At 38.3% G+C, this 23,927-nt stretch overlaps 1 protein-coding gene across 1 annotated transcript in view; it reads left to right on the top strand.

The window, feature by feature from the left end:
* Positions 1 to 8: 8 nt before the first annotated feature.
* Positions 9 to 23,927, top strand: part of LOC107158292 (uricase) — a 31,144-nt gene continuing 7,225 nt past the window's right edge. The window contains exons 1-4 of the mRNA XM_015504760.2: positions 9 to 138; positions 12,583 to 12,801; positions 14,510 to 14,626; positions 14,725 to 14,803. Of these exons, the coding sequence (XP_015360246.1) occupies positions 109 to 138; positions 12,583 to 12,801; positions 14,510 to 14,626; positions 14,725 to 14,803 (445 nt within the window). The 5' untranslated portion in view covers positions 9 to 108. The remainder of the gene's footprint in view (positions 139 to 12,582; positions 12,802 to 14,509; positions 14,627 to 14,724; positions 14,804 to 23,927) is intronic.

Here is a 23,927-nt window from a genome sequence, read left to right on the forward strand (position 1 = left end):
TGACCGCCTATTCTTCAGATTAAATAAAAAATCTTACAAACACTGGTTTTGTCCAAACTATTCTTTCTCATTCTTGAAACTACATCTGAACTTGAAGGCCAAGGGAAAATGACCCATTACCATAACGACTCTAAAAAGGTGAGACTCATCTATTTTGGGAAGAAAGAAGGAATGAATAGACATCTGAAAAGAATTTCTTTAAATGCATGGTGCTCTTGAATCAATTATTAAAGATGCTGTCATAGTAAATAGCCAGTTAATGTCAGTCCTGGAAGTCACAGTGGCTCTAATCTGTCTCTCTGATTATGGATCCAGATCAGAGTCATTTAGAGGATCCAGATCAAACAATTCCCTTGCAAAGTAGGCTGCTTTTGTGGTCCAATGGGCACTGTTGGAGGTTCTCAGAGTTCTTAGGAAAGGGAGGTCTTATGGATCTACTTCTCCTAAGACAATTTTTTGAGGAACACGCTGAGCTACTGACCCACATTATGTGCAGTATCTGCAAAAAGGGCAGAATTCTGAACCTAATCTTCAATCTGCTGAGTCAGAATCCTTCCAGTTGGGCTGAGAAATAGATATTTTTAATGAGCTTGTTGTTGAGGCTGGTGCACCCGTCTCAACAATGGCCCAGCTGTACCATTTCTGGTAGACTAACAGCCTTCTGCATGGAGCAGACAAAATTGGCTAAACCAAGAAACATTTTTCTTACCATTTCTCCATGGATATTGTCTCATTTTATGCAGTTTTCTGCTGTGTGCAGAAAAAAAGGATTTCAATAACTCCAAAGAATAGTAAAAAAATATGGCATAAAGATAAATTTTCTGTGAAAGTGGAGTGAAATTGAGTTTATTTGTTTATTTTATCTTGCAAAAATTACAATGGTGAGCACCCAGGTATAGGATGTTAATTAATATATTCAGAAAATATAAGCAACTTATTTTCAGTATGTAGGCTAAAGACTACGTTGAAGTAGTTGAATAGCATATACACAATTCCTGCTTTTTTCCCTCATTACATGCTTGGCACAGTGCCTGGTAATAGTAAATGATACTTAAATGTTAGCTAAGGTTATTATTACTGTCTCACAAAGTACAATGTGGAAAATCTGTGTTAGGATGCTATTTGATAAATCCAATTTTATTTAAAGATCTGGAAAGACACTATTAATTTGGTTTCTTTCAGCTGCCATTTTCAATAAAGTGTCATCTCCTGCTTTTTCTGACTCAGACATGCTGGTTGTCAGTCAACAACCTTCCTTTTATAGTTGTGACTGTTGAATACCATAGACACTGAGGGTCTCCAGGGATTTCAACAAGACCTGAATCCTAGATTCCAGTGTGTCCCCATTTTTTACTAAAAATAGCAAAGTAGTGGTATGGAGAGAAACTCCTGAATTTGGTGAATGAAGAGAATGTGAACAGAAAAGAATATTTTTCACAATATTCCCTGCTTTTGAAGTCCAAGTAGTATAAAAGTATGAAGACCATGGCTCCTTCACAACTCAGTCACTTCTAAAGTAATATAAAATGCTTTAGCTGGAACTTGGCTCCGTATGGCCAAAAAGAAAGAATCTTCACTTTGTAACAGGTTCTGATTTCATAGGTGAAGGTTTGCATTTACTCATCCAATATGGAAAATTCCTGTGTCGATCTCTTCAAATAGTGCGTCTTCCACTTTTGCTTCATCACATCTTTCTAATACATTCCATGTCTCTTCTATCTGCTTTAGCTCCTTGTATGACTGAATTAGTCTTTGATTCCTTATTGGGAGCCATCTTCTAGTTCTCTAATTCTCTATTCAGGAACATTAATCCATTGCTTAACTTATCTCTTCCAAATAATATTTTTTGGGGGAGGGGTACTGGGGATTAAACTCAGGGGCACTCAACCACTGAGCCACATCCCAGCCCTATTTTATATTTTATTTAGAGACAGGGTCTCACTTAGTTGCTTAGCACGTTACTTTTGCAGAGTCTGGCTTTGAATTTGCAATCCTCCTGCTTCAGCCTCCTGAGCCACTGGGATTATAGGCGTGCGCCACCATGCCCGACCCAAATAATGTTTTTTTGAGTTGTGTTTAATCTGTTTATTAAGCCATTCTTAATGCATTTCTAGAGGTTTTATTGGTTTTTGTTTTTTCTAGATTTACTTGTCTTTTTTATGGTCTCTTGCTTCTTGATCATGTACTCAATCTTTTTTATTTCTATCAAAATATTGAATATATTATTTTATATTTTGTATTTAATTCCAATATCTGAAGTGTTTGCAGGTCAGATTTTGTTGTTATTTCTGCAACTCTCTCTCACAATACTTTACTATTGTGTGTACTTTTGATTTGGGGCTGTAAATTCATGGTCCTTGAAACTTTATCTGTGAAAGTTGGTGTTTTTGTTTTGTTTTGTTTTGTTTTTGAGATTAAGATAAAGTTGGGTTTTTCTAGTCCCTAGTCTATGCTGGCTTCATCAGAGTACAATCATCCTGTAAGGACTTCCAGGAGTTAGAAGTCAGGCTGCAGAATTTATTTATTTATTCACTTGTTTGTTTATTTTGGCTTTTGAAGTATGATTGATGTACATATCATAAAATTTATCTGTTTAAGTTCAGTTTTCTTTTGCCAGACTTTCACAAGACTGTTGGTGGACCAAGTGAAATCTACAATGTAACATACTGAAGGAAAAAGTTGATGCACTTATTTTAGGAGGAAGTGGGGAGGACTTAAATTATTTTGATAAATAGAGATAAGAAAGTGTAGAAAAAGGAATTGTCCATGAGAAACGTAATTTAAAGAACACAACCAAGAAGAGGGAATGATGACTGGAAAATTGTATTTAGTCCGTCGCTAGCCTCCTCTTGGTTGCCCTGAGAATGCCCATTCTTCCTGGAAGCCATCTTGATCTCCCCCAATCCGACTTAGGTGTCCTTGCAGTATATCCCCAAAGCTCACTGTACTCTCTCGATTAGAATAACTAATAAAATGTGTTCCTAGTTAGTTTTGTGTTTTTACCCCCTGCATCTTCCTTTAGATAGTAGTGGTCAGAACACTCTTGTGAGCCACAGCTTACTTTTAAAATAAAGTTTCATTGGAAGATGGCCACACCCACTCAGTTATGTATTATAGGTAGCCACCTTTAGGTTATAATGACAGAGCTGAGTTGTTGAAACAGAGGCCCTACAGTCTGAGAGGGCTAAAATATTAACTACCTGTTCTTCACTGGCTCAATGAGGGCAGCCTGGTGTCTGCCTTGCCTGCTCTTGCATCTCCAGACCTACCACAGTGCCTCTTACATGAGGTATTGGATGAGAAAGGTTACAGAGACTTCTATCTGGAGAGATGTGGAATTTAGAATGAATTAAATGGGATCATAGAAATAAATAAATACAGATATGTAGTAGGCAAAACCCATTATAAATAATTTAATTCTGCTGTTTATAAATCAGGGAGGCAGCGATAGCTGTGAGGACCAGGCAGCCACGTATGTGATTTCTGATTGCACTGAGCTTCAACTTCCTTTACTAAAGATAGGCCTCCTGTTTTCTACCTTCATAGGGAGCCCACAGGCTCAGTGAAATGCTCCTGCCTGGCATATAACTGGTGGCACTGAGTGCTGGTTCCTTCCCACTTTGTTTCTGTCTCTTCCAGGACAAAGTAATTTCCTTTTCCTTGCAGATAGATTTAAAACAGTTTTAAATAACCTCAAATAAATCAAATAAATTTCAGTGTTTTTTTTTTTCCCAGATGAAAGTCAGTTGTTCAACTCAACCAGGAGTTAGGAGTCAGGCTGCTGAATTTATTTATTTATTCACATATGTATAAATTGTGATATTTATACATATGTGATGGGTCCAAAATAACTAGCATTTTTGTATCGCTCTCTATTATGGAGGGGTAGAGATTATCCTTACAGAGACTCTTCTAAGATTTGGGAGAAGATTCTGTTAACAAAGGCTTGAAGCTGGACTTTCATCCCAGAGGGCTGAACCCCTCCATTTTCCTCCTGCTGACAGCACAAACACAACTCACATAAACACAGAATCCACCTGAGCTCAGCCTCCCTTGCAATCACAAAAACATGACTATAGTGCTAGCAAAAGGGATGGTTTGGGCAGGGGCATGTCTTGTGTTGATGAGTTTCTGCCTATGATAGTGTTTATTTTAGTCTATAGCACTCTCTGCTATGCCAGTCTGCCTGTCCCTGTGTCCCTGTGTGACACTGGGCAACTCATTTAACATCTCTGCACTGCTTTATTTTAAAACAGGGATTTTTTTTTTAAACCAACTCACAGAGTTGTTGTGAGGAATAGATAAAACAATGTAGGTTCCAGTGGGTGGGAGATTAAATGGGAAAAATGGTATATAGATGCAAGTATCTGGTAGAATGATTAATTCTCTCCTTCTGTTGGGATCAGCATATTTTCTTTTCTTTTCTTCTTTTTTTTTTTTTTAATGAGTGTGATTGTAGCAGCATTCGTCAAGCGGATCAAAGTGGGTGTAGGGACTGTGTTCCACGGGGAAAGAACATGTCACTTGGAGGCCCAGGGACTGGGCTCTCATCCGGCCTCTATTACCTAGTATCTTTGTGACCTGGGATGTTACCTAGCCCTAGTGTCTTCCTTTGTCAAGCTTGGATAATAATACTGACTTCACAGGGCTCTCATAAAGGATTAGAGGAAATAATATGTGCACATTTTCTTACATATATCAAACCCTCAATATATGGTTGCTGCTGTTATTTTTAATTTCAGGACTGTACATTTAGAAATAAACATCTTTGAATATAGGCCTTTCAGTAAAATTGTCTTCTAAACACATTTCTGGAACTCTTCATCAATTCCTTGTGTTGGAGTTTCCTGCCCCTCTTCTAGAAGCTTCTGGGGGCCTCTTCAGGGTCCCTGCCCTAAACCTGTTGGTTCAGTGGAGAAGTTGGCAGGAGAATTAGCATCTCTCTTGGCATTTGGTGATGAGTTTCACTTCCTTAGCAATAGTTAGAAGAATTAACACAACTGAGTACCTAATTGGAGTCTTTTTTTAGGTAATAGGTTATCCTTTCTACCATAATTATGCAGATGCATTATTATACTGCTCTTGAAACATCTACTTGACAAATCCCTTCAGAGTTGCATTTTAAACATAATACACATTCCTCCCAATAACAATAAATCATTCTACAGGTTAAAGCGACATGTCATTTTTTTTTATTGGATATCAACATTTTCCCATCTAACATTTAGTAAATTCCAGGCAGCCAAAAAATTAAAATAAAAATACCAGCTGCCTCTAAGATTATTACTCACTGTTATTGTCCTTAACATTATTATGCAATTAAGATCCACCAAAATGATATTGAGATTGCAACAAATACTCCTTTTTCTCATATTAGTTCAGCATGTTTCTCTGAAGTCTTTTTGTTCACAAATGCCCAAGAACACAGTTAAGCAAAGAAGAAACCTAGGCAGAGAATTAGAAGAACCTCTCCAGCACATTCCAAAGATAAAGAGGCCATCTCCATGCACAATTCTTCCTTCTATTCTAGCACATTGCAACTGAATTGTGATATTTATACATGTGTGATGGGTCCAAAATAACTAACATTTTTGTATCTCTCTCTATTATGGAGATGATCCTTACAGAGACTCTTCTAAGATTTGAGAGAAGATTCTAGTCACTTTAAAATTTAAATTTATGAATGTTTCTCCTTATCTGGACTAATATTTTTCCAATACTTTCCCTCTAATTAAAATCTACTTATATGAACACATGCTTGATGAATACACACACACACAACAGAACAAAATTCATTTTTAAATATTGGAAAGAGGGGCTGGGGATGTGGCTCAAGCGGTAACGCGCTCACCTGGCATGCGCAGGGCACTGGGTTCGATCCTCAGCACCACATAAAATAAAATAAAGATGTTGTGTCCACCAAAAACTGAAAAATAAATATTAAAAAATTCTCTCTCTCTCTCTCTCTCAAAAAAATAAAAAGTATTGGAAAGAGATAAAATTAACAACAACCTTAACTGAAGTATTTTCCTCTGCCAGCAGAACAGAGAAATTCAATGGTTGGAACATGGCATACTGGAATCAAAAACATAACACCACAGCTAAGAGAAGCCACTAAAATGAAAGAATTCTTTGCAAAAAATAAATGAGTTTGTATAAGAGGTTAAAATAGTTGGAAATTGTGTCATAATATCACTACTTCTGACAAAATATTAAGTTATATAGAAAGGCTCATGGGTGGTTTCACAAGCGTTTTTATTCTCTTAGACTAATTTAAACACACAAGTGACATAAGCAGATCTTGTTTCTTTTCTCTGTAAGAGTTCTCATAGGGTAAATATAGACTAGTGTAGGTTGGTCTCCTTCCACCCTCCACTTCATCCTGTAACTTGAAAATATGAACCTAAAGCAGGATTCATGGAGTGACTTAATACTGGAATAAAAATGTTTTCCCTACTAAAATAAAAATGACTTAAATTTTCTGAAATACTGTGCAAACTGAGGGAGCTTGTTCCTTGGTCAAATAGTCTGTGACAATTTACAAAGCACTATCAAGTGCGGTAAGGAATATAGATGACTTGATGGTGCCTTCAGATCATTGCATTGGCAATACAAAGACACGCACATAGATAATAGAGGAAGAAATTGACCTCGATAGCTAGTGCCTGTTCACCACAGTGTGCTGTAAGGAAAAAGACAAGAGACATGCTTTACAGAGGAGTCCAATGTGAGATGAGCTACAAGGCCTGGAGAGAGCACCTTCCAGGCAGTGGTACTGATGGGTGGTTAAAATCTCAGACTTGAAGTCAAATCCCAGCTGATGGCTGGAGAAACATACTTCTTTCTGTCTTGGTTCTCAACTAGAGAATGAGGAAATTCATTTGAGACTCTGTTACATGTAAGTATGAGTGTGTGAACATTACTGTTAAAAGGAAGCCTGGACAAATGCAAAAAGGCTAGAAAGCATGGTGCACAGGAGAGAAGAGCACCAGCTCTAGATAAATATTGGCCCCCAGTGTGTATAAACAAGTGGGATTCATTCAAAATATGATTTTCCTCCCCTGTACTGGGCATTGAACCCAGGGATGCTCTACCACTGAGCTGTATCCCCAGGCCTTTTTTGTTTTTATTTTGAGACAGGGTCTCAAAATAAATTGCCCCGTCTGGCTTCAAATTTGAAATCTTCCTGCCTCAGCCTCCCGAGTCATTGGAATTATAGTTGTGCACTGTAATATGATTCAAAATATGATTTATATTGTCAGGTATTGGTTTTGTCAGTATCATACCACTATAACAAAGCAACATGCACCTGTGTGGTATGATATTGTCAGTCCTGTTGATCAAAAGAAATAAGGCTGTCTCCCTAAATTTAGTGATGGAATTGATATCGAAATGTTCCAACCACTACTTCTTGTCAAATTGACAGGCCAGATAATGATGATAGCTGACATTTAGTGACACTTACTAAATGCTAGTCACTGTTCTAAGTACTTACTTTCAACCTCACAACTATTGGTAATAGGTACTACATTATCCTATTTTTCAGATCAAAAAGGGAAGGAATCAAAGGATTAAATAATTTTCACAGGACCACATAGCTAACGGGTGGTGCAGGTCGTCTGACACCAGGGCTCATATACTCTTTTACTCTCTTCTTACAATACTGCTTCACTGCATCCAGGAGGCTGTACACCAAGAATGCTCAAGTCACCTCCTTTGTGCTATCTCGTGGCCAGTTGGCAGGATGGCAAGTTGACCAAAGTGTTCCCATAATTTGGACCCACCTTACACAGAGCAATGTTTCTTAAACTTTTATGAGTCATGAACTCCTTTGGAACCTAATGAAATATACACATGCATTCCCCAGAAAAATCCATCCTGTGCCCTGCAAATGCGTAGTTTAAGTGACAACTTCATAGAGGACATACTTCCACCCCAAATCCATCTTCTGGGCCTTCTGGAAGTTAACAGACCCCAGGCTAAAAACCCCTTGACCTGTCATGACAATCTCAACACTGTAAACATGGCTGAGAGATAAGCAAATGTCGTGTCCCATGACAAACATCCCAGGTCATTCCAGGTGAACTGGGTTGGCATGAAATAATCACACAGAGACAGAGAAATACCTTCTTCTTTGGGTTCTGTGACAGCTCCTCCCACCCTAGGGGTATCCGAGCTCAGACAACACCCAAGTCACTATGAAATCTAGTGATTGGTCAGAGCTCGGTGCTTCAGGACTGGAAAGTGTGGTCATTCAGAGCGACTCCCCACAAGCAAATGCTAATGATCTCATTGCAGAAATGAAAATTGGTGTCATTTCAAACCCTTGAGGTCCCTCCACCATTACTTTGTAGACAAGTATAACTCTCTATCCCTTTATATTTTAAGATATGCGTAGGAGAGGAGATTCTTCTTGTGTAGAGACAGATAAAAGATTTTTCCTGCTGACATTTTGTGCAGAGCATTACTCTAGGAAATTGAGTTTCCTTTTTTTTTTTTTCCTCCTGAGATTGAACCCAGGACCTTATGCATGCTAGGCAAGAGCTCTAGCACCGAGCTACCCACCAGCCCTTGAATTTCATTTTGTAAGTTGGTTTCCTCAAACCACACACTGAGGGCTGAGGAAGGACAACCAAAGGTATGAGTATCAGTGATCATGAAACTTTAAATAAGGCTACTATACCTGAGTGTAGATAGGTAGAAGTGGCAGCCATTTGATTTTACCTACCCCAGCTTTGGTTTGGTTTGGCATATACTCTACTTATCTCTACAAGTAACTAGAAAGATCCTTTAATGTAAAATTGGACATACAATTATTATTTATCAGTGATAGTTATAAAATTTATTGAGCATTTATCTTTTTTTTCCCTACAGCTTTATGTTTTTCTCCTGTACTCCTCACTTCAATCCCAAGAGGTGGACACTACTATTACTCCCTTTTTATAGATGGAGAAATTTGCTTCTATTCAGAGTTAATAGGTGTCAGAACAAGAATTCCATATGGGCTTCCTGACTTCAAAGCCCAAAGCCCATCCTCTCAGCCTCGTGCTGGTCCAATCCATGATCTATTGTCAAATCTTGCTGAGAGACTTTTTGGGGTGTTCCATCCTGAACTTGTTCCATCCTGCTCCAGGCTCAGATGTTTAGGTCCATTTTATTTTGACTCATTGCTCAGTAAACTTGCTTACTCAAGCTTTTCTCTAGTCCCAGTTTTTCTTAGCTTCATCAGGATTTTGCTAAGAAGTGCTGACCTCTCCCTGGTCTCAAATGATCTCTGGCCTGGGATGGCTGCCTTGCACTTAGCAATGGGAACACCTTGCTTCATGGACTCCCTGTGCACCCATTTCTGTCCTTCCTGGGTCTCTGCTCTCTGTTCAGTCTGTAGTAATCAGAAGGCACAGTTCTTATCTTCACTTTCTCAGGAAGAGGAAGTTCCTGATGGGGTCCTGGCTGAAGCAGCTCTTCCTGTATTGAAATCTTTTGTGTATTTTCGTTGACTATTCTGTGTCATCACACAAGCAGCGGAGGTGGTTAGCAGCAACATCCATTCATTCATGACACATTTATCAAGCACCTATTTATGTTCCAGGCACTGTGCTGAGTGTTGGCGTTGCCATGGTGACCAAGAAAGAACTTGTTCCTGCTTTCATAGTTTACTGTTTTGGAATGAATCAGGCACATGAAAAGGCAATTGCAGTACAATTTGACAAAGATTCTAAGGCAATAACAAGTATTTTGAGAGCACATAAAAAGAGGTACCTACTCCAGACTTGAAGGACTGGGGCAGAATACCTGGAGGAAGTGTTATCTGACATCTGAAGTTCAACTAGAAGAAATGAGGCAGGCGAAGAGGTTGGTGGTTGGGTAGCAAGAAAAAGAAAGAATGTTCTAGAAAAAGGGAATAGCAAATTCAAAGGCCAACAGGCAGAGGAAGCTTGCCCAGCCTAGGCACCACAATTAGCACAGGATTGCTGAAGTAGAGTCTGAAGCAGGGTGTGAACAGGTAGGAAGCTGTAGAGGTGTGAATCTGAAGGGTGGCTGTCATGTAATCTCTCTGCATCACATAGATACCACTTTACAAGCTTGTCTACCACAGCGCTTGGATATTCACTGCAGGGGATGGGACGGAAGACTACATTTTGCTGAGTCCTGCTGAATGTCGGAGACAATACTGATTTCAGAGATCTTTGACTCTGGATCCCAGTTCATGCCATTTAGGGGCTCCAAGCAGCCAAGTGCCTTTTCCCCCAGGTAGAACACCTTCTGGCTCAAGACATGACAGAGTCTTCCTCCTACTGCTGCCAGCAGTGCTTTCCTCCTCCAAATTGGTGCCCCTGATCAATGTGCCTTGGCTGCTGTGGCTTCCACAGGTGGGCCTGACATGGTCAATGTTGCTGCTCAGAACAGAGTCAGACCCTTATTCACCAGCAGCCTACAGGTAGAGGTGGTTATCTTTATTGATGCAAATGGGAACCCGAAGGCTCAGAGACATTAAATCACTTGTCACAAGCCACCAAGCTATAAGTGGTGAGCAGAATTTGGAACTGGTCTGATACCAAAGCCATTATAATTACACAAGAATTTCTCCTTCCCTGTCGGTATTAAAATTCTTATTACAATCTCTCAGATATGCTGTCGGGTTCCTTATCTACCCTTTTCTTGATTGCAAGTTTCCTGAAGGTTGGATTCGAGGCCTTGGAGGGGCCTTTCCAAGAGTTTCCCTTCAGTTTCCTGGCTGAGAAGGACCAAATCCAGCCACCTCACTTCCACTGCCAGTGTGTTATAAGACTCACAAGAGCCTGCTTCATCCAGTTCCATCCCCAGAATTTGAAACAGCCTTTCATGCCACAGTTTGATTAAGGGAATAGTAATAATTTCTGTTTCCCTCAGAGGAACTCATAATTTTTTTACGAAAAACAATTTTTTTTTAGGTGACCCATTGTGTATCTGAGCATCTTAACTGTGCTATTTCAGTGAGGTTCCTTGTCTTCCTACCCAGACTCCCACTGGGTGCTGTTTTCTGTTTATATTCATTTCTGTCACTCTCATTACCATTTTAATGTTCAATTTCCATGCTAAATGAAATAGGTTTCTCTCTCTCTCTCCTCTCTCTCTGTTCCCTCCTTTCAAACACCAGTAAAGCCAGTGACAAGTCTTGTGGATTCTGCCAATGGAGATGAACTAAAGCTCCAGCTTCAGACTAGCGTCCTAATGAATCACCAGGCTTTTATTATGTCTCTTTGCTAAAAGCATAGTTCTCTCTGCAGCCAGGTGGCTCTGGCTCTGCACTCCTGAAGGTAATCTGGACCCTGTCACCAATTATTCTTCTCCTTCCTGGCAGCAAATAGAAAAGGCAATTTTCAAATTGTTTCTATTGACCACAGGGCATTTTCTCCAGAATATCACTTTCTATATAAAAGGGCCCAGGATTAGTTCCAGTTAACATAGCCAAGAAATTTTAGAGACAGAAGGCAATTTACATAGTGGTCACTTTATAGTTTGGAGTCAACAAACTTGAGTGTGAATCCTAACTGTCATTTACTGAACTAGAGGAAGATGTTAAATCTCTTTGAACCTCAGTTTCTCCCTTTGTAAACCAAAAATATTAGTGCACAGATCTGTTAAAAGGATTAGATTAGTAGGAATTAACTATACAGAGCAAATTAGCATAGTTTTGACTCAGGATTTTCATTTTTTTTTTTTTTTTACTACTTATCATTATCACTAGGAAGATCATCTACCTGTCTGTCTTCAGGGTAATCTGATATATTACACTTTCTTTTGGGATTTTTTTTCTATAGACGTTCCCATTCTTCCTCAAAGATAGGATGTGATATTGCTTTCATAACTACTCTGGATCTTTTATAATTGAATGATAAAATTAAAGCTTAACCGTATGGAGATTCTTCAGAAAACTTAGAATGGAACCAAGTTAAACTTGGCTATCCCACTCCTCGATTTATATCCAAAGGACTTAAAACCAGCATACTACAGTGACACGGCCACATCAGTATTTATAGCAGCTCAGTTTACCATAGCTAAACTACGGAACCACCTAGGTGCCCTTCAGATGAAGGGATAAAGAAAATGTGGTATATATACACAATGGAATATTACTAAGCCTTAAAGAAGAATGAAATTATGGCATTTGCTGGTAAATGGATAGAGCTGGAGAATGTCATGCTAAGTGAAATAAGCCAATCTCAAAGAACCAAAGGCTGAATGTTTTCTCCAATATGCGGATGCTAATTTACAATAAGCGGGGTGGGATAAGGAAGAATAGAGGTACTTTGGATTCAGCAGAGGAGAGTGAAGGGAGAAAGGGGGTGTGGGAGTAGGAAGGATAATAGAATGAATTGGACATTATGATCCTATGTGCATACATGACCAGTGTAATTCTACATCATGTACAATCAGAAGAATGTGAAGGTATGCTCCATTTATGTATGATGTATCAAAATGCATTCTACTGTCATGTATAACTATTTAGAACAAATAAAAAATTAAAACTTTAAGAAATTTCAGTTGACTTTTTGTTTTCATTTAGCCTTCTTCAATAAGATGATTATGTTTTCATTACAGAACGATGAAGTGGAGTTTGTGCGAACGGGCTATGGGAAGGATATGGTAAAAGTTCTCCACATTCAAAGAGATGGAAAATATCACAGCATTAAAGAGGTGGTGACTTCAGTGCAACTTACTCTGAGTTCCAAAAAGGATTACCTGTATGGAGACAATTCAGACATCATTCCTACAGACACCATCAAGAACACAGTTCATGTCATAGCAAAGTTCAAAGGGGTAGGCATTGTTCTTCATAGGTGCTGCCAATGTAATGGAGAAATCACTGTAAGATAGCTTGGGGGTGTTGCTTGATTTTTAAAGTTTTCATTACTTTTTCACCTATTTTTTTGACATTTAAGCCATTTTTAAAGTTTTCCTTTCTACCACAAGATTCTTAGTCTTGCAAAAAAAAAAAAAAACACTTATATTTGCTTTTTCTTTCTTTCTTTTTCTTTCTTTCTTTCTTTCTTTCTCCTCTTTATTCTCTCTTTTTCAATCTTTTAGACTAATAATCCTATAGAACAAATGAACATATTATTGCTAATTACAGGGAAATCAGAATCCTGGGAGGATTTTAGAATGCAATTTAACACACTTTGTCATCTCTCTCTTTGAGCCCTATCATTTATTGTTTCTTTTAGAATAATGTGAATTTATAGTAGAAGGTAACATTTCTCTTCTTGTTACCCGGAAGAACATCTTCAAAATGAGATACATTCCTTTTTTATTGTTGAAATCTACTTTCCAGATTTTAGTGCCTTCCTAGCTTACTCCCTTACCACTTACTTTCCATAAGTGGTGGTTAATTGTACTCTTCAAGAGTGACCTAGATCTGATAGAACATGATACTTTCATACTTCCACTTCCAGTTTCTTCAAATATGAATGGAGCTATGCTGGTGGGCAATTCTAAATAAGTATTGATTTGCCAAGAAGTCTAAAAGGCAAGAAATATAGACTCAAAACTTATTTTTTTTCATTTTTTTGCATGAAATCTATATCCATAACACATTAAATGAACATACTAATTGCAATGTAATTTCTATAAGGCCTATTTCCACTCTGAACCTTTCTCTTGCAAATCATAATGGCCCAGCAAAAGGAAAAGGCTGTGGAAAAAGAAATTGCTCTTAAAAAAATTAGAATATAGGCCTGTACTCTGATATGGAAAAGGGCCAGCTACCAGAGTTTCCTGTATTTTCTGTTCTGGAGAAAAGTGAAGGAATGGACCTGAATGTTAAAGCAATTTAAGTTTATTTATTAGAGATGGAGTGACCATATAATTTCTTATCTAAACCAAGATACTTTTGAATGTGAAATAGGATGCTATTAATAATCATGCTGGGACAAATACAAAACAGAACTATGTTGGGGAAACCTTCAAATAGACAACCTTAATTATATATAAAGCTATTAGTAATTCACAGACCATGCTAGCACTTTAAAATATTGTCTGGAGATTAATATAGAGAATTTGTGAGAACACGGTGAACAGGTTTCTGGGAGGGCAAAGCTGGGGATTATCAACAGAAGACCCATTTTCAAGGAAAGGCAGGTGAGATATTTCTTCATTAATATTTTTCCATGGGGAACCAGCAGACCCAGTTGCAGTGTTATGGAGGGTACTGTGATTGGTGTAGGTGATAATTGAGCTTACTATGAGAACAATCTGAATGACAAGTACCTTTTTGCTCATCCACTGCTATATCCTCTCCTGAAAGACAGGTTTCTTTAAAAAACAGGTTGGACTCTCAGCTGGGGATGGTAATCTATGAACACTTGGGAGCTCCAATGAGAACTTGGTATAAGGATCAGTTTGTCTTTCTAATTCTATTCCTTTTATTCTATAAAGCAATTGACCAGGATCAAGCTCAATGAATATTTTTAAAAATATTTTTAAATTGGGAAAGTATTTGTGATCACTAGAATTTTGTTTCTTTTTACAGATCAAAACCATAGAAAACTTTGCTTTGAATATCTGTGAGCATTTCCTTTCTTCTTTTAACCATGTCCTCCGAGCTCATGTCTACGTGGAAGAGATCCCTTGGAAACGTTTTGAAAAGGTCATCTCAGTCATTTATGGTCCTGATTTAATTAAAGAGATTGGCTTTGTTATATATGCTAAAATTTTATTGAAACCAAAATTTTCCCTAATTTTCAGAATGGAGTTAAACACATTCATGCATTTATTCACACTCCCACTGGAACACACTTCTGTGAGGTTGAACAGATGAGGAGCGGTAAGAAACCATTTTTTTTCTGTTTTAATTCTGTGAAGGCAATAGCATGTTTTTTTTTTTTTTGTCGTCTAAACAATTCTGTTTATTAACATGTATAAAAGCTGTAGAGAATATTTAAGGATTTTAAATCTGAAATGGGAATGAACATTGTGACTTTGGATTACATTAAAGAATTATCTACTTTTGCTTGAAAATATAAAAGTGGAACAATTAATTTTGTATCACAATCTGGAGGTTGAGTGAGACAGATGATTTTTGTTATCCAATTTTGAGGTGAGGCAGGGGGGAAAAAAGGTCCAAACTGACAAAAACCCAAATCTCTGAATTTTCTCATCAATATTTTTTTGAACCATATCATGCTATAATTACAGTGATTTCTATAGGAAATAGTTACTAAATAACTGTTAGGTTTTCTTGACACTTTATTTGCATAATAAACTGCTGATAATAATGAATCTTATTTAAAAAACAATAACCATTATATAATTCTAGTTACCAAGAGATTTATAAATTAATGGTAGAACATTATCACAATACAGACCTAATGAGTACTGATAATTAAGTGGAGCAAATATTAAAATCCCCAAATCCATATTCCACTAATTTTTTGAGGATGTCAGAGCAGAGTTAAATAATCCACTATGATTCAGACAAGACGACTTCTGAGACCATGGAGCCAAAGGTGGAAGAAATGTCTCTATCCCAATTAAAAAAGTAAGCTTCAATGATCATCATAAATTCATAGTATAGACTCTGAACATTTTTCCTGAAATTCCCTTTCCTTTTGGTCTATGTCTCTTTATCATTCTTCTCTAGCCATCCTCAGTATGAATTTGAGATGGCATCTGAGAAATGTCTGAAATACTATAAGGTCAATAAAATGAAAGGTCTCTCTTCATTCTGAGTTGTGTTGGATAATGCCCCTTTTAGAAAGTTCTGGTATACCAGCTATCATTTAATATTTTTAACACAATTCAGAGTCTAGATTTAGGTAGGGCCTTCTCAGTGTTTAGTTATGGTTACATGAAAGATTGAACAGCTGTATCAAGTTGAAAGAAATGATTTTTATCCTCTAAATGTGAAGTTGCATCATACAACTCTCTGTGTTTTTGGTTAAAATGGCAATAACTTCTGTCCCTCCTACCTTCTACTCCTCCTCTTTTTCTTCCTCTTTATCTTCCTTCTTTCCTTCCTTCTTTCTTGCCTTAGGAGGAGAGAGAAGAAACTTTTCTTGACTGTTAAGCCAGTGTTTTCCTACCCAAACCACAGTGACTACCCTCATAAAACAGAAACTCTGAACCAGCTCTGTCTAACTGAAATAGACTTCAAATAACATACATAATTTAAAATTTTTCTAGTAATCACACTAGAAAAACAAAAAAATGAGAAAAATTAAATTTGATGATATATTTCATTTGACCCAAAATATCAAAAATATCTTTATGCAATAAATGTAAAAATAACAAATGAAATTTTTTACATTCTTTAAAAAAATATTAAGTGTTATCTCAGTGGCTTAGGAGGCTGAGGTAGGAAAATCACAAGTTCAAAGCTAGCCTCAGCTAGTTAGTGAGGCCCTAAGCAACTTAGCTAAGACCCAGTCTCAAAAACAAAACAAAACAATTAAGTCTTTGAAATCCTGTGTATATTTTATATTTATAGCACATCTTAACTCATACTCATCATATTTCAAGTGCTTAATAGCCACATGTGGCTGGTGGCTACTTTATGGATCAATGTATCTCTCAACTGGTTTTCAAAGATGTTCAGGACACTGAGCACAGTCCTCATTTCATTTTCAGTTATATAAAATAACAGCAGGGGATAGAATTAGACTTCAGGACAGCTGATTAAAAAATTAAAAAAAAACATTTATGAAATGTTTATGTAAAGAGTTTATGTCATTCATTCCTATATCATTCATTCAACCATTAGATTTTAGACACTTATTACATACACAAGGGACTGTAGATAAAGAGATGAGCATTGCTGATGTTCTCCCTGACCCTAGTAAGTTTACAGGAGATGAAGGGAGCCAGATCTATGAACAGATTCACTGCAAGATGAGGGACTAAACACCACAACCAAGGGAGTGAAGGAATGATAAGGGAACAAAAAGCACAAGAAAATAACTCTGCCCCGGAAAGCCTGGAAGTCTGACAAGGGAGAAGAAATATTCCAAATGACTTTTGAAAAATAATTCAGAACATGCTGGGCATGGAGAAAGGGGCATATAGGGAGAAGAAATGGGACACATACATGTAGGATTCACAAAGGAGTAGAAGAAGGAAATTGAAATGTTTTGAGCATCAGCCTCAGGCAGAGCACTGAGTTAGGCAAATATTTGATTGTTGAAAAGACAAAACATTTAAGGACGAGGAACAGATTCAGTGGGTCTGGTTCCTAGAATGGAAGAGGTGGAGATGAGGATGAAGAAGTTGGCCCATATTGGACTCTGAAGGGTTTTATGGGCTGTATTAACAAATTTAGTGTAAGTCCAGAGCATTTTCCCCCCAACAATGGTTAAGCCCAGAGATCTTGGGGTCAGAATGAATTATTTGAGCTCTACTAGCTAATAATTTTGTGGTCAGGAACAAGTGAGTTATACAATTTAAGTGAGTTTTTATTTGCAACATGAGGATGCCAGTGCCTATTCTATAATTGTCCAGAGAAATGAATGAGACAAGTATTAAATTAATTTTATTAGAGCACTTAGTACAGTGCCTGGCACACAGGAAGCTCTGCTTAGATAGCAGCCATAATTATTGCTTAGTATGACAACAGAGAACCACAGGAATCTTTAAGGGTCAGGTGAGTGAGTGAGGGTGCGTGCATGTCTGCACTTTTGTTCAGTAACTCTGACCAAAGTCTGGTGAACAAGGCTCCTGGAGAAGGAGGCAGCAGTGAGACATTTGGAGAGATGAAGATGTGACGGGGTCTGAACGAAGGCAGTAGAAGTAGAGACGGAAAGATTCAGAGGTTGCTGTGGGCATCGTGTGAAGATGTGTGCAGTGGTAACCATTGGGTCTCAGTGTTTGGGTAGGGCTGGGAGGTTGGAGGGAAGGAGGAAATAAAGTAGCCCCCAAAGGGAGAGGACTGAGGAATCAACTAATGATATAGACAAGGAGGGTGTTTATGGGGGAGGGTGGTGAGTTTCAGAGTATGGGATAGAGAAATATTTGGGGACCATCAGCACACTGATAGATCAAACATAGGAAAGGAGATCTTTCCAGAAAAGCACATTAGATGAGAAGACGAAAGATGAGAGCCTGGTGGAAATTTCTCAAAGAGTGAGACAGGAGAATGGTCAAAGGGGAGGTATGGGGCAATGATGTCATGAAAGCAGAAGGAAAAAATATGATTCAAGAAATTAGGGATAGATTTTGAGGTGACAGAAGGCATAACAAATTGGTCTGTATGTAATAGCCCATCACAAGAAGCTTCTTTTTGTATAAGTCAAGTTCAGTGTTCGTTTGTGGGAGCTCTGCTCCATGAAGTTATTCAGAAATCAAGGCTAATGACAACTTTATATTTTTAGTCTTTACTTTTTGGGGTTACTTGGGAGTTGATTCCTATGCTGGGCAACTAAGAGAGGGAGAGATATTGGAGGAGAAAAAGGAAGGGGCAAAACCTTCCTTTTTCTTCCATTAGCACCAGGCCTGAAATGACACAGTGGCACAGAGCACTTTTACTGGGGAGGGTCACATAATCACTCTGATTGCAAGAGAGGCAGCAAAATGCAGTCTGCTGTGCCCAGGAAGAAGAGGAAACAATTACGTCTCTGCCACAGGAGGGTTAAGAAGTTTGGAAGTTAAGAAGTTAAAAGAGGACCCAAACAAACAAACTAAAAAACTCTGCTATTAGCAAATAGATATCATTGGTGACTTTTACAAAAATACTTCTAGCACAGCTATCTAGGTTGAAGTGAAATGGCCAATGACCTGCTGACCATTAAAAAAAAAAGCTTCTTTTTTTCCAGAATTACCTGGAATTAGTATCTACCTGAATTCTAATAACTTGGCTATTATAGAATGGAAAACCTAACCAGGGCAATCAGGTTAAACCTTTTCTTCCTGCAGAAAGCTACAGAGTTTCTGGGGGCTGAGGTCACTATGGCCTATTGTTCCAAAGGCTCCAGATTGAATCATCTAGAGCCTAGCCCTCCTCTGAGGTCATGTAGGGCTGGCAGGGATCAGGGTATGGGAGGAGGCATCTTTTGCCCTAAGTGTACACAGGTACACGTGTGCACAAGTATGTGAATGTGTGTGTCTTTCGGGGTTGTGATACAAGGAAAATGTTTGTACACGTCCCTCTTTGGAGAGTAGGGATATATTTTTTTTTGATAGCCAAGTTTAATTCTTAATTTGCTTATTATCTGAGAGCTAAAACTGCAGGAATTGTGACCATGAGTCAATATTACAAGCATTGTCATAAGAAATGCCCTTGTGTGGGTTTAACAGAAGAAAATAATCATCTTAAACACACACACACACATCAACTCCAATTGTGAAGGCTGCTGTTACAAACCTGAATAGTGTCTTTTATGGGGGGCTGACTAGATCATGAGAATTCTTCCCCCTCAAACACATGCACTGCACTTAGTCACTCATTCCACTATCCAACTCCTAAAAGAATTTTTTTTCCCAGTAGGATATGTCACTGGGCTTCTTCTGATAGAATGGGTTCACTGCTATCTATCAACGATCAAATAGTTATAGAAAGCCTACTGAGTCTCTTGGGGCCATTTTAGGCCCTGGAAATTGCTCTAAGCCTCTCATTACATTATTTCCTCCTAGGGAATCTTGAAAGCCATGTCAATGAGCTGTATTTTTAGGTATTCCAAAGTCTTGTGGTTCATTGAGTAACTCTTGACGAGAGGAAGAAATTTGTTGACCTGAACAGCTGAGGACTGCTCTTGTGTTGGTGACTTTCCCCAATCTTGAGAGGGGAGCTAGGCTCTGCAGATGTGATGCAGTTTGTTGGGTGAGGTATCATACAGAATCTGGATCTTTGACTTTCTCGCAGCGTCTCTGTTGAACTACAAGCTTAGCTGAGCCTTGACATCACTGGGGTGGTTGAGTCACTAATGAACTTAATCAGCCCGAAACCTCTGCACTGTTTGTATTAGACTTCACAATTCTTTATGCATCACATTTCTCCTATTCTGACACTAATTATAAAAATTCAGCTAAAGCATAGCTAAATAGAGAAATGGAAGATGGAGTAGAGATCTCAAGTAAGAGATACTGTCTTCTAGTAGTAAAGAAAAAAAATAGCAACACACGGTTAATTGATGTGAAGGGATGGTGTTATGGCAGGGGGCTGATGAAATCAAAGTCCAGGAGGAGAACAGATTTAAGAGGTGACAGTTTGACAGGTGGGGAGGGGAGAACCAGGGTGAAGATGGACTCTGCCAAGGAGCCTGTTGATGTCTTTCTGGTATCAAGATGCAAGGTCTTCAGTTTCTCCATGAGAAAAGTTCTTGGCAGACCAAGGTCTTACAATCACCTTAATCATTTCTTAGTTGTACCAAAGCCTGACTTCTTCCCATCCAGGTGATGTCATCTCTCCCCATACAGAATCACAGGGAAGGGGCTTTCATGCACGTTGCATGAGCTAAATGGACTCTCAAAGGCAAATGCAATTTAATTGATCTTCACTTTTTTTCTAGCACTTTACAAGTTTGAAATATTCTAGTAGAATGATTTATATAGTTTTAAAATATCCTCCTTTTAGCTATTTGTGTCCTTTTTGGAGGTGTTAAATGTGGAAGCAATTATCCTCTTCATGACAGTTTTTTTTTCTTGGCTCAGTAAAGCTTTGTGCTTTGTGACACCTGATGCGTAGGTAAAGGATTGGGCTTATTTTCTATTAATTTGCTGTGAGTTCTTTCCCTTAGAGAGCTAAAGGGTAGATGTATGCTTCTCTAAGAGATAAACTGCAGTCTGTTAAGTGTGTAGGAGGACACTAAGAGCTAGAAAAGATTATGTTCTAGCAAAGTAAAATGTGAAAAATCTTCCTTTAGCATTACTCCATAACCATGGCAGAAAGGAGGACAGAAAAGCTGATTAAGTGGTTTCACAGGAAGTAACCTAGAAAAGGACAGTCTTCTTGGTTGAATTACTTCTTGTTAGTCTAAATTGGAATCTCTTGGAGTGCGTGTGAGGCATCATATTTTTAGTTGATGGCCCCATGAATTTGAAAGCCTCAGGTCCCTACCAGTGTTTTGGAAGCTGGGGCACTGCCAAACAGAGGAGATAAAATAAGCTCTCTGATTTCATCCAGTTTGTCTAATGTGTGCCAAGAAAAAAAATTCTTTTAACTTTGAAGAGAATAGTTTTTTGTTGTTGTTGTTGTTCATGAAACGATGGAAGCACCAGAGGAGATGGTTTGTGCTCTGCCAAAACTTGTGGCAACAGTTAATTGTTTGGGGGAACACGAGATATTTTGTGCTGTGGGAAACTATTGCCAAAACACACTACAAATGCAACCGTTTTCTCCATTTTCAGACTCCAGTGAAAAAAGAGTAGATCATTTTAAAGTGGCCTAGGGAGACTGACACTCCTCTGATATCAATAAATCTCATCTCAGGGCTGGCAGTGGACTGGATGGCACAGGAGAAGTAGTTTTCAGAACCCAGTGAGGCTTTTGAAAAGCATGGGAAACATTTATATTTGGAAAAGTCAATTTTGGCAAAATCACCGCAATGACTTACAGAGTACCTTCTATATGCAGCTATCTATTAAGCCCTTCATATGCATTGTATCGACTCCAGGGAACAGGTATGATTGTCATCTCCATTTTACAGGTGAGAAAAATAAGGTAGAAAGAGGTTAGGTAATTTCTTCAAGGTTATAGTGCTCATAAAATGGGAGGTTGAAGAATCAGGAAAAAACTGAGATTTGAATTTAGGGAAATCTGAGTCCCAAAGCTGCAGAATCCACAACCACTTTGCAATGCTGCATTCAGGAATCCTTCTATGAATAAGCCCACTGGACAAGCCAAAGTCTAATTGGCTTACCAGATGCAGACAATCAAGGCCAGCTATATTGGAAAAGATGATGCAGGTTAAGATTATCTTTGGTTATTGTTCACCTTTTTATTCCCATCCCATGGTTTCTACTACTTGTTTTAACTCCACTCTCAATTGCAAACCTATGTTTCATTCTTATAGGATTTTTTTTCTAGGAGGATTTACTAGTAGAGGTAGATTCTATTTATTTACAAATGCTAAAGACAAATTATTATTATTATTATTATTATTATTATTATTATTATTATTATTATTATTTTGTAGTGCTGGGAATTGAACCCAGGGCCTTGTGCATGCGAGACAAGCACCCTGCTTACTGAGCTATATCCCCAGCCCTGAAGACAGAAATTTTTAAGGAATAAGAGCATTTCCAAGATAGAAGCCATTTCTAAAACTGATGCTTCAATCTCCATTTCAGATCAACAAAAATTGTATTTTCAGGCTGGGACCAGAGGCCCTCAAAGAATACAGGAAAATTCCATCTCTTGGAAAGGCCTCTTACAGTACAGAAATGGGGAAAAAGAGTTAAAGGGAAGAGAAAACATTGCACAGATGGAGAGTGATATAAAAAGGGGGCAGAAAAGCATGGAATCTCATATGTGGTGCTGAATTTAAACTCCACCTCTGCCAGCTTCTAGCCATGTGATTATGGGCAGATGAATAAAAATCACCTGCATAAAAATACCTACTTTCTAAACTTCTGAGGATTAAGTAAGATAAAGACTGAAAAAGGCAACAGCCAAAGGCATGATAACTACAGACAGGACATTTTCAGCCAATATTGATCCTCCTCTCCTCTCCCCTTTCTACATGGTGTGTGAGAGTTGAAAGGAATCAGGAAGAGAAACAGGGAAAAATCGAGGGAAGTAAACTGTCTAGAAGAGAAAAAGACTAAGCTGTGAAACTCTTATTTTATCAATCTTGCTACACTCATTTATTGAACAAATAACTATTGATGACTTCTTCAATTCTCTTGGGTTTGATATTTAGATTCACCGCATTTAAAATACGCATTCTGTGGAACCATGTCATTATACATTTAGGTCTGATAAACCCAGCCAACTGAAAGCGTTGAAGCATTGCTATCCTTCTCTTGATCTTTCTTCAGATGTAGCTCCCAATGAGAACTTCAGAAAGTGAAACGATTATCATTTTATGTTATACCACATTATCCTGGAACACTCTGCACAGAACAGTTTATTTAATCAGAACATATTTAATCAGCAGATCTACCACTAATTTCTGGTCATTGTGCTTTCTGGTAGGTGCACCCATAGAGCACTAAAAATATCAAAATATGTCATTGTTTACCTATCTCTGAAACCCACACCTCCTCAGGGAACTGCAGTGATTAAATCCACAAAGGTGATATGAACCAATGGATGTGAATTCATATATGAGTGTAGGAAAGTTATAACTGCTTCATTCCCCCCCTATTTCCATCCCTCCTCCCTTCCTTCCATTCCCCTTTGTCTAATCCAATGAACTTCTACACTTCCCCTCCCAATCCTCCCTTGTTACCATTCACACATCAGAGAGAACATTCTACCTTTGGTTTCTTTAAATTGAGAATCGAGTTACATTCCTGGTCTTCAACTAAGACCATGTAGTAGTGATACCTGAGACCTCTGGCCTTTAATTTTTAGGCTAAACAGGTCAAGAGGGACATGTATTTTTCAGGACCAAATTAGAGACTGAAAGGAGATGGACTTAATAATTCTGGTGTGGCACTTTGCTATTGGGACTTCTCTGAGTGCATTGTCCACTGTCCTCACCAGTCTGTGCATACAAAAAAGGTCATGATGATGTTGATCCCTGAATTTTCCTAGTCTTATGGCTTCCTCACTGTTAAACTGCTAGACTTGTGCAGTCAAACTCTCTCACCTTCTGGTAGCCTCAAAGGGATCTTTGTCTCATGTGTGCTGAGGAAGAAGTTTGCACCCATTGGGTCAATTGCTACCTCTCCCTGTTCTCTTCAGGCTCCACTAAACTGCTGGAGCTTTTGTGGGTTCCATATAGAAAGAGAAAGGGAACACTCCTCTCCCTAATTCTGTGTCCCACCTGTCACCTGGGCCCTGAGCTGTAACTTCT

The sequence above is a fragment of the Marmota marmota genome, unplaced genomic scaffold (assembly GCF_001458135.2).
Source record: "Marmota marmota marmota unplaced genomic scaffold, marMar, whole genome shotgun sequence".
Taxonomy (NCBI): domain Eukaryota; kingdom Metazoa; phylum Chordata; class Mammalia; order Rodentia; family Sciuridae; genus Marmota; species Marmota marmota.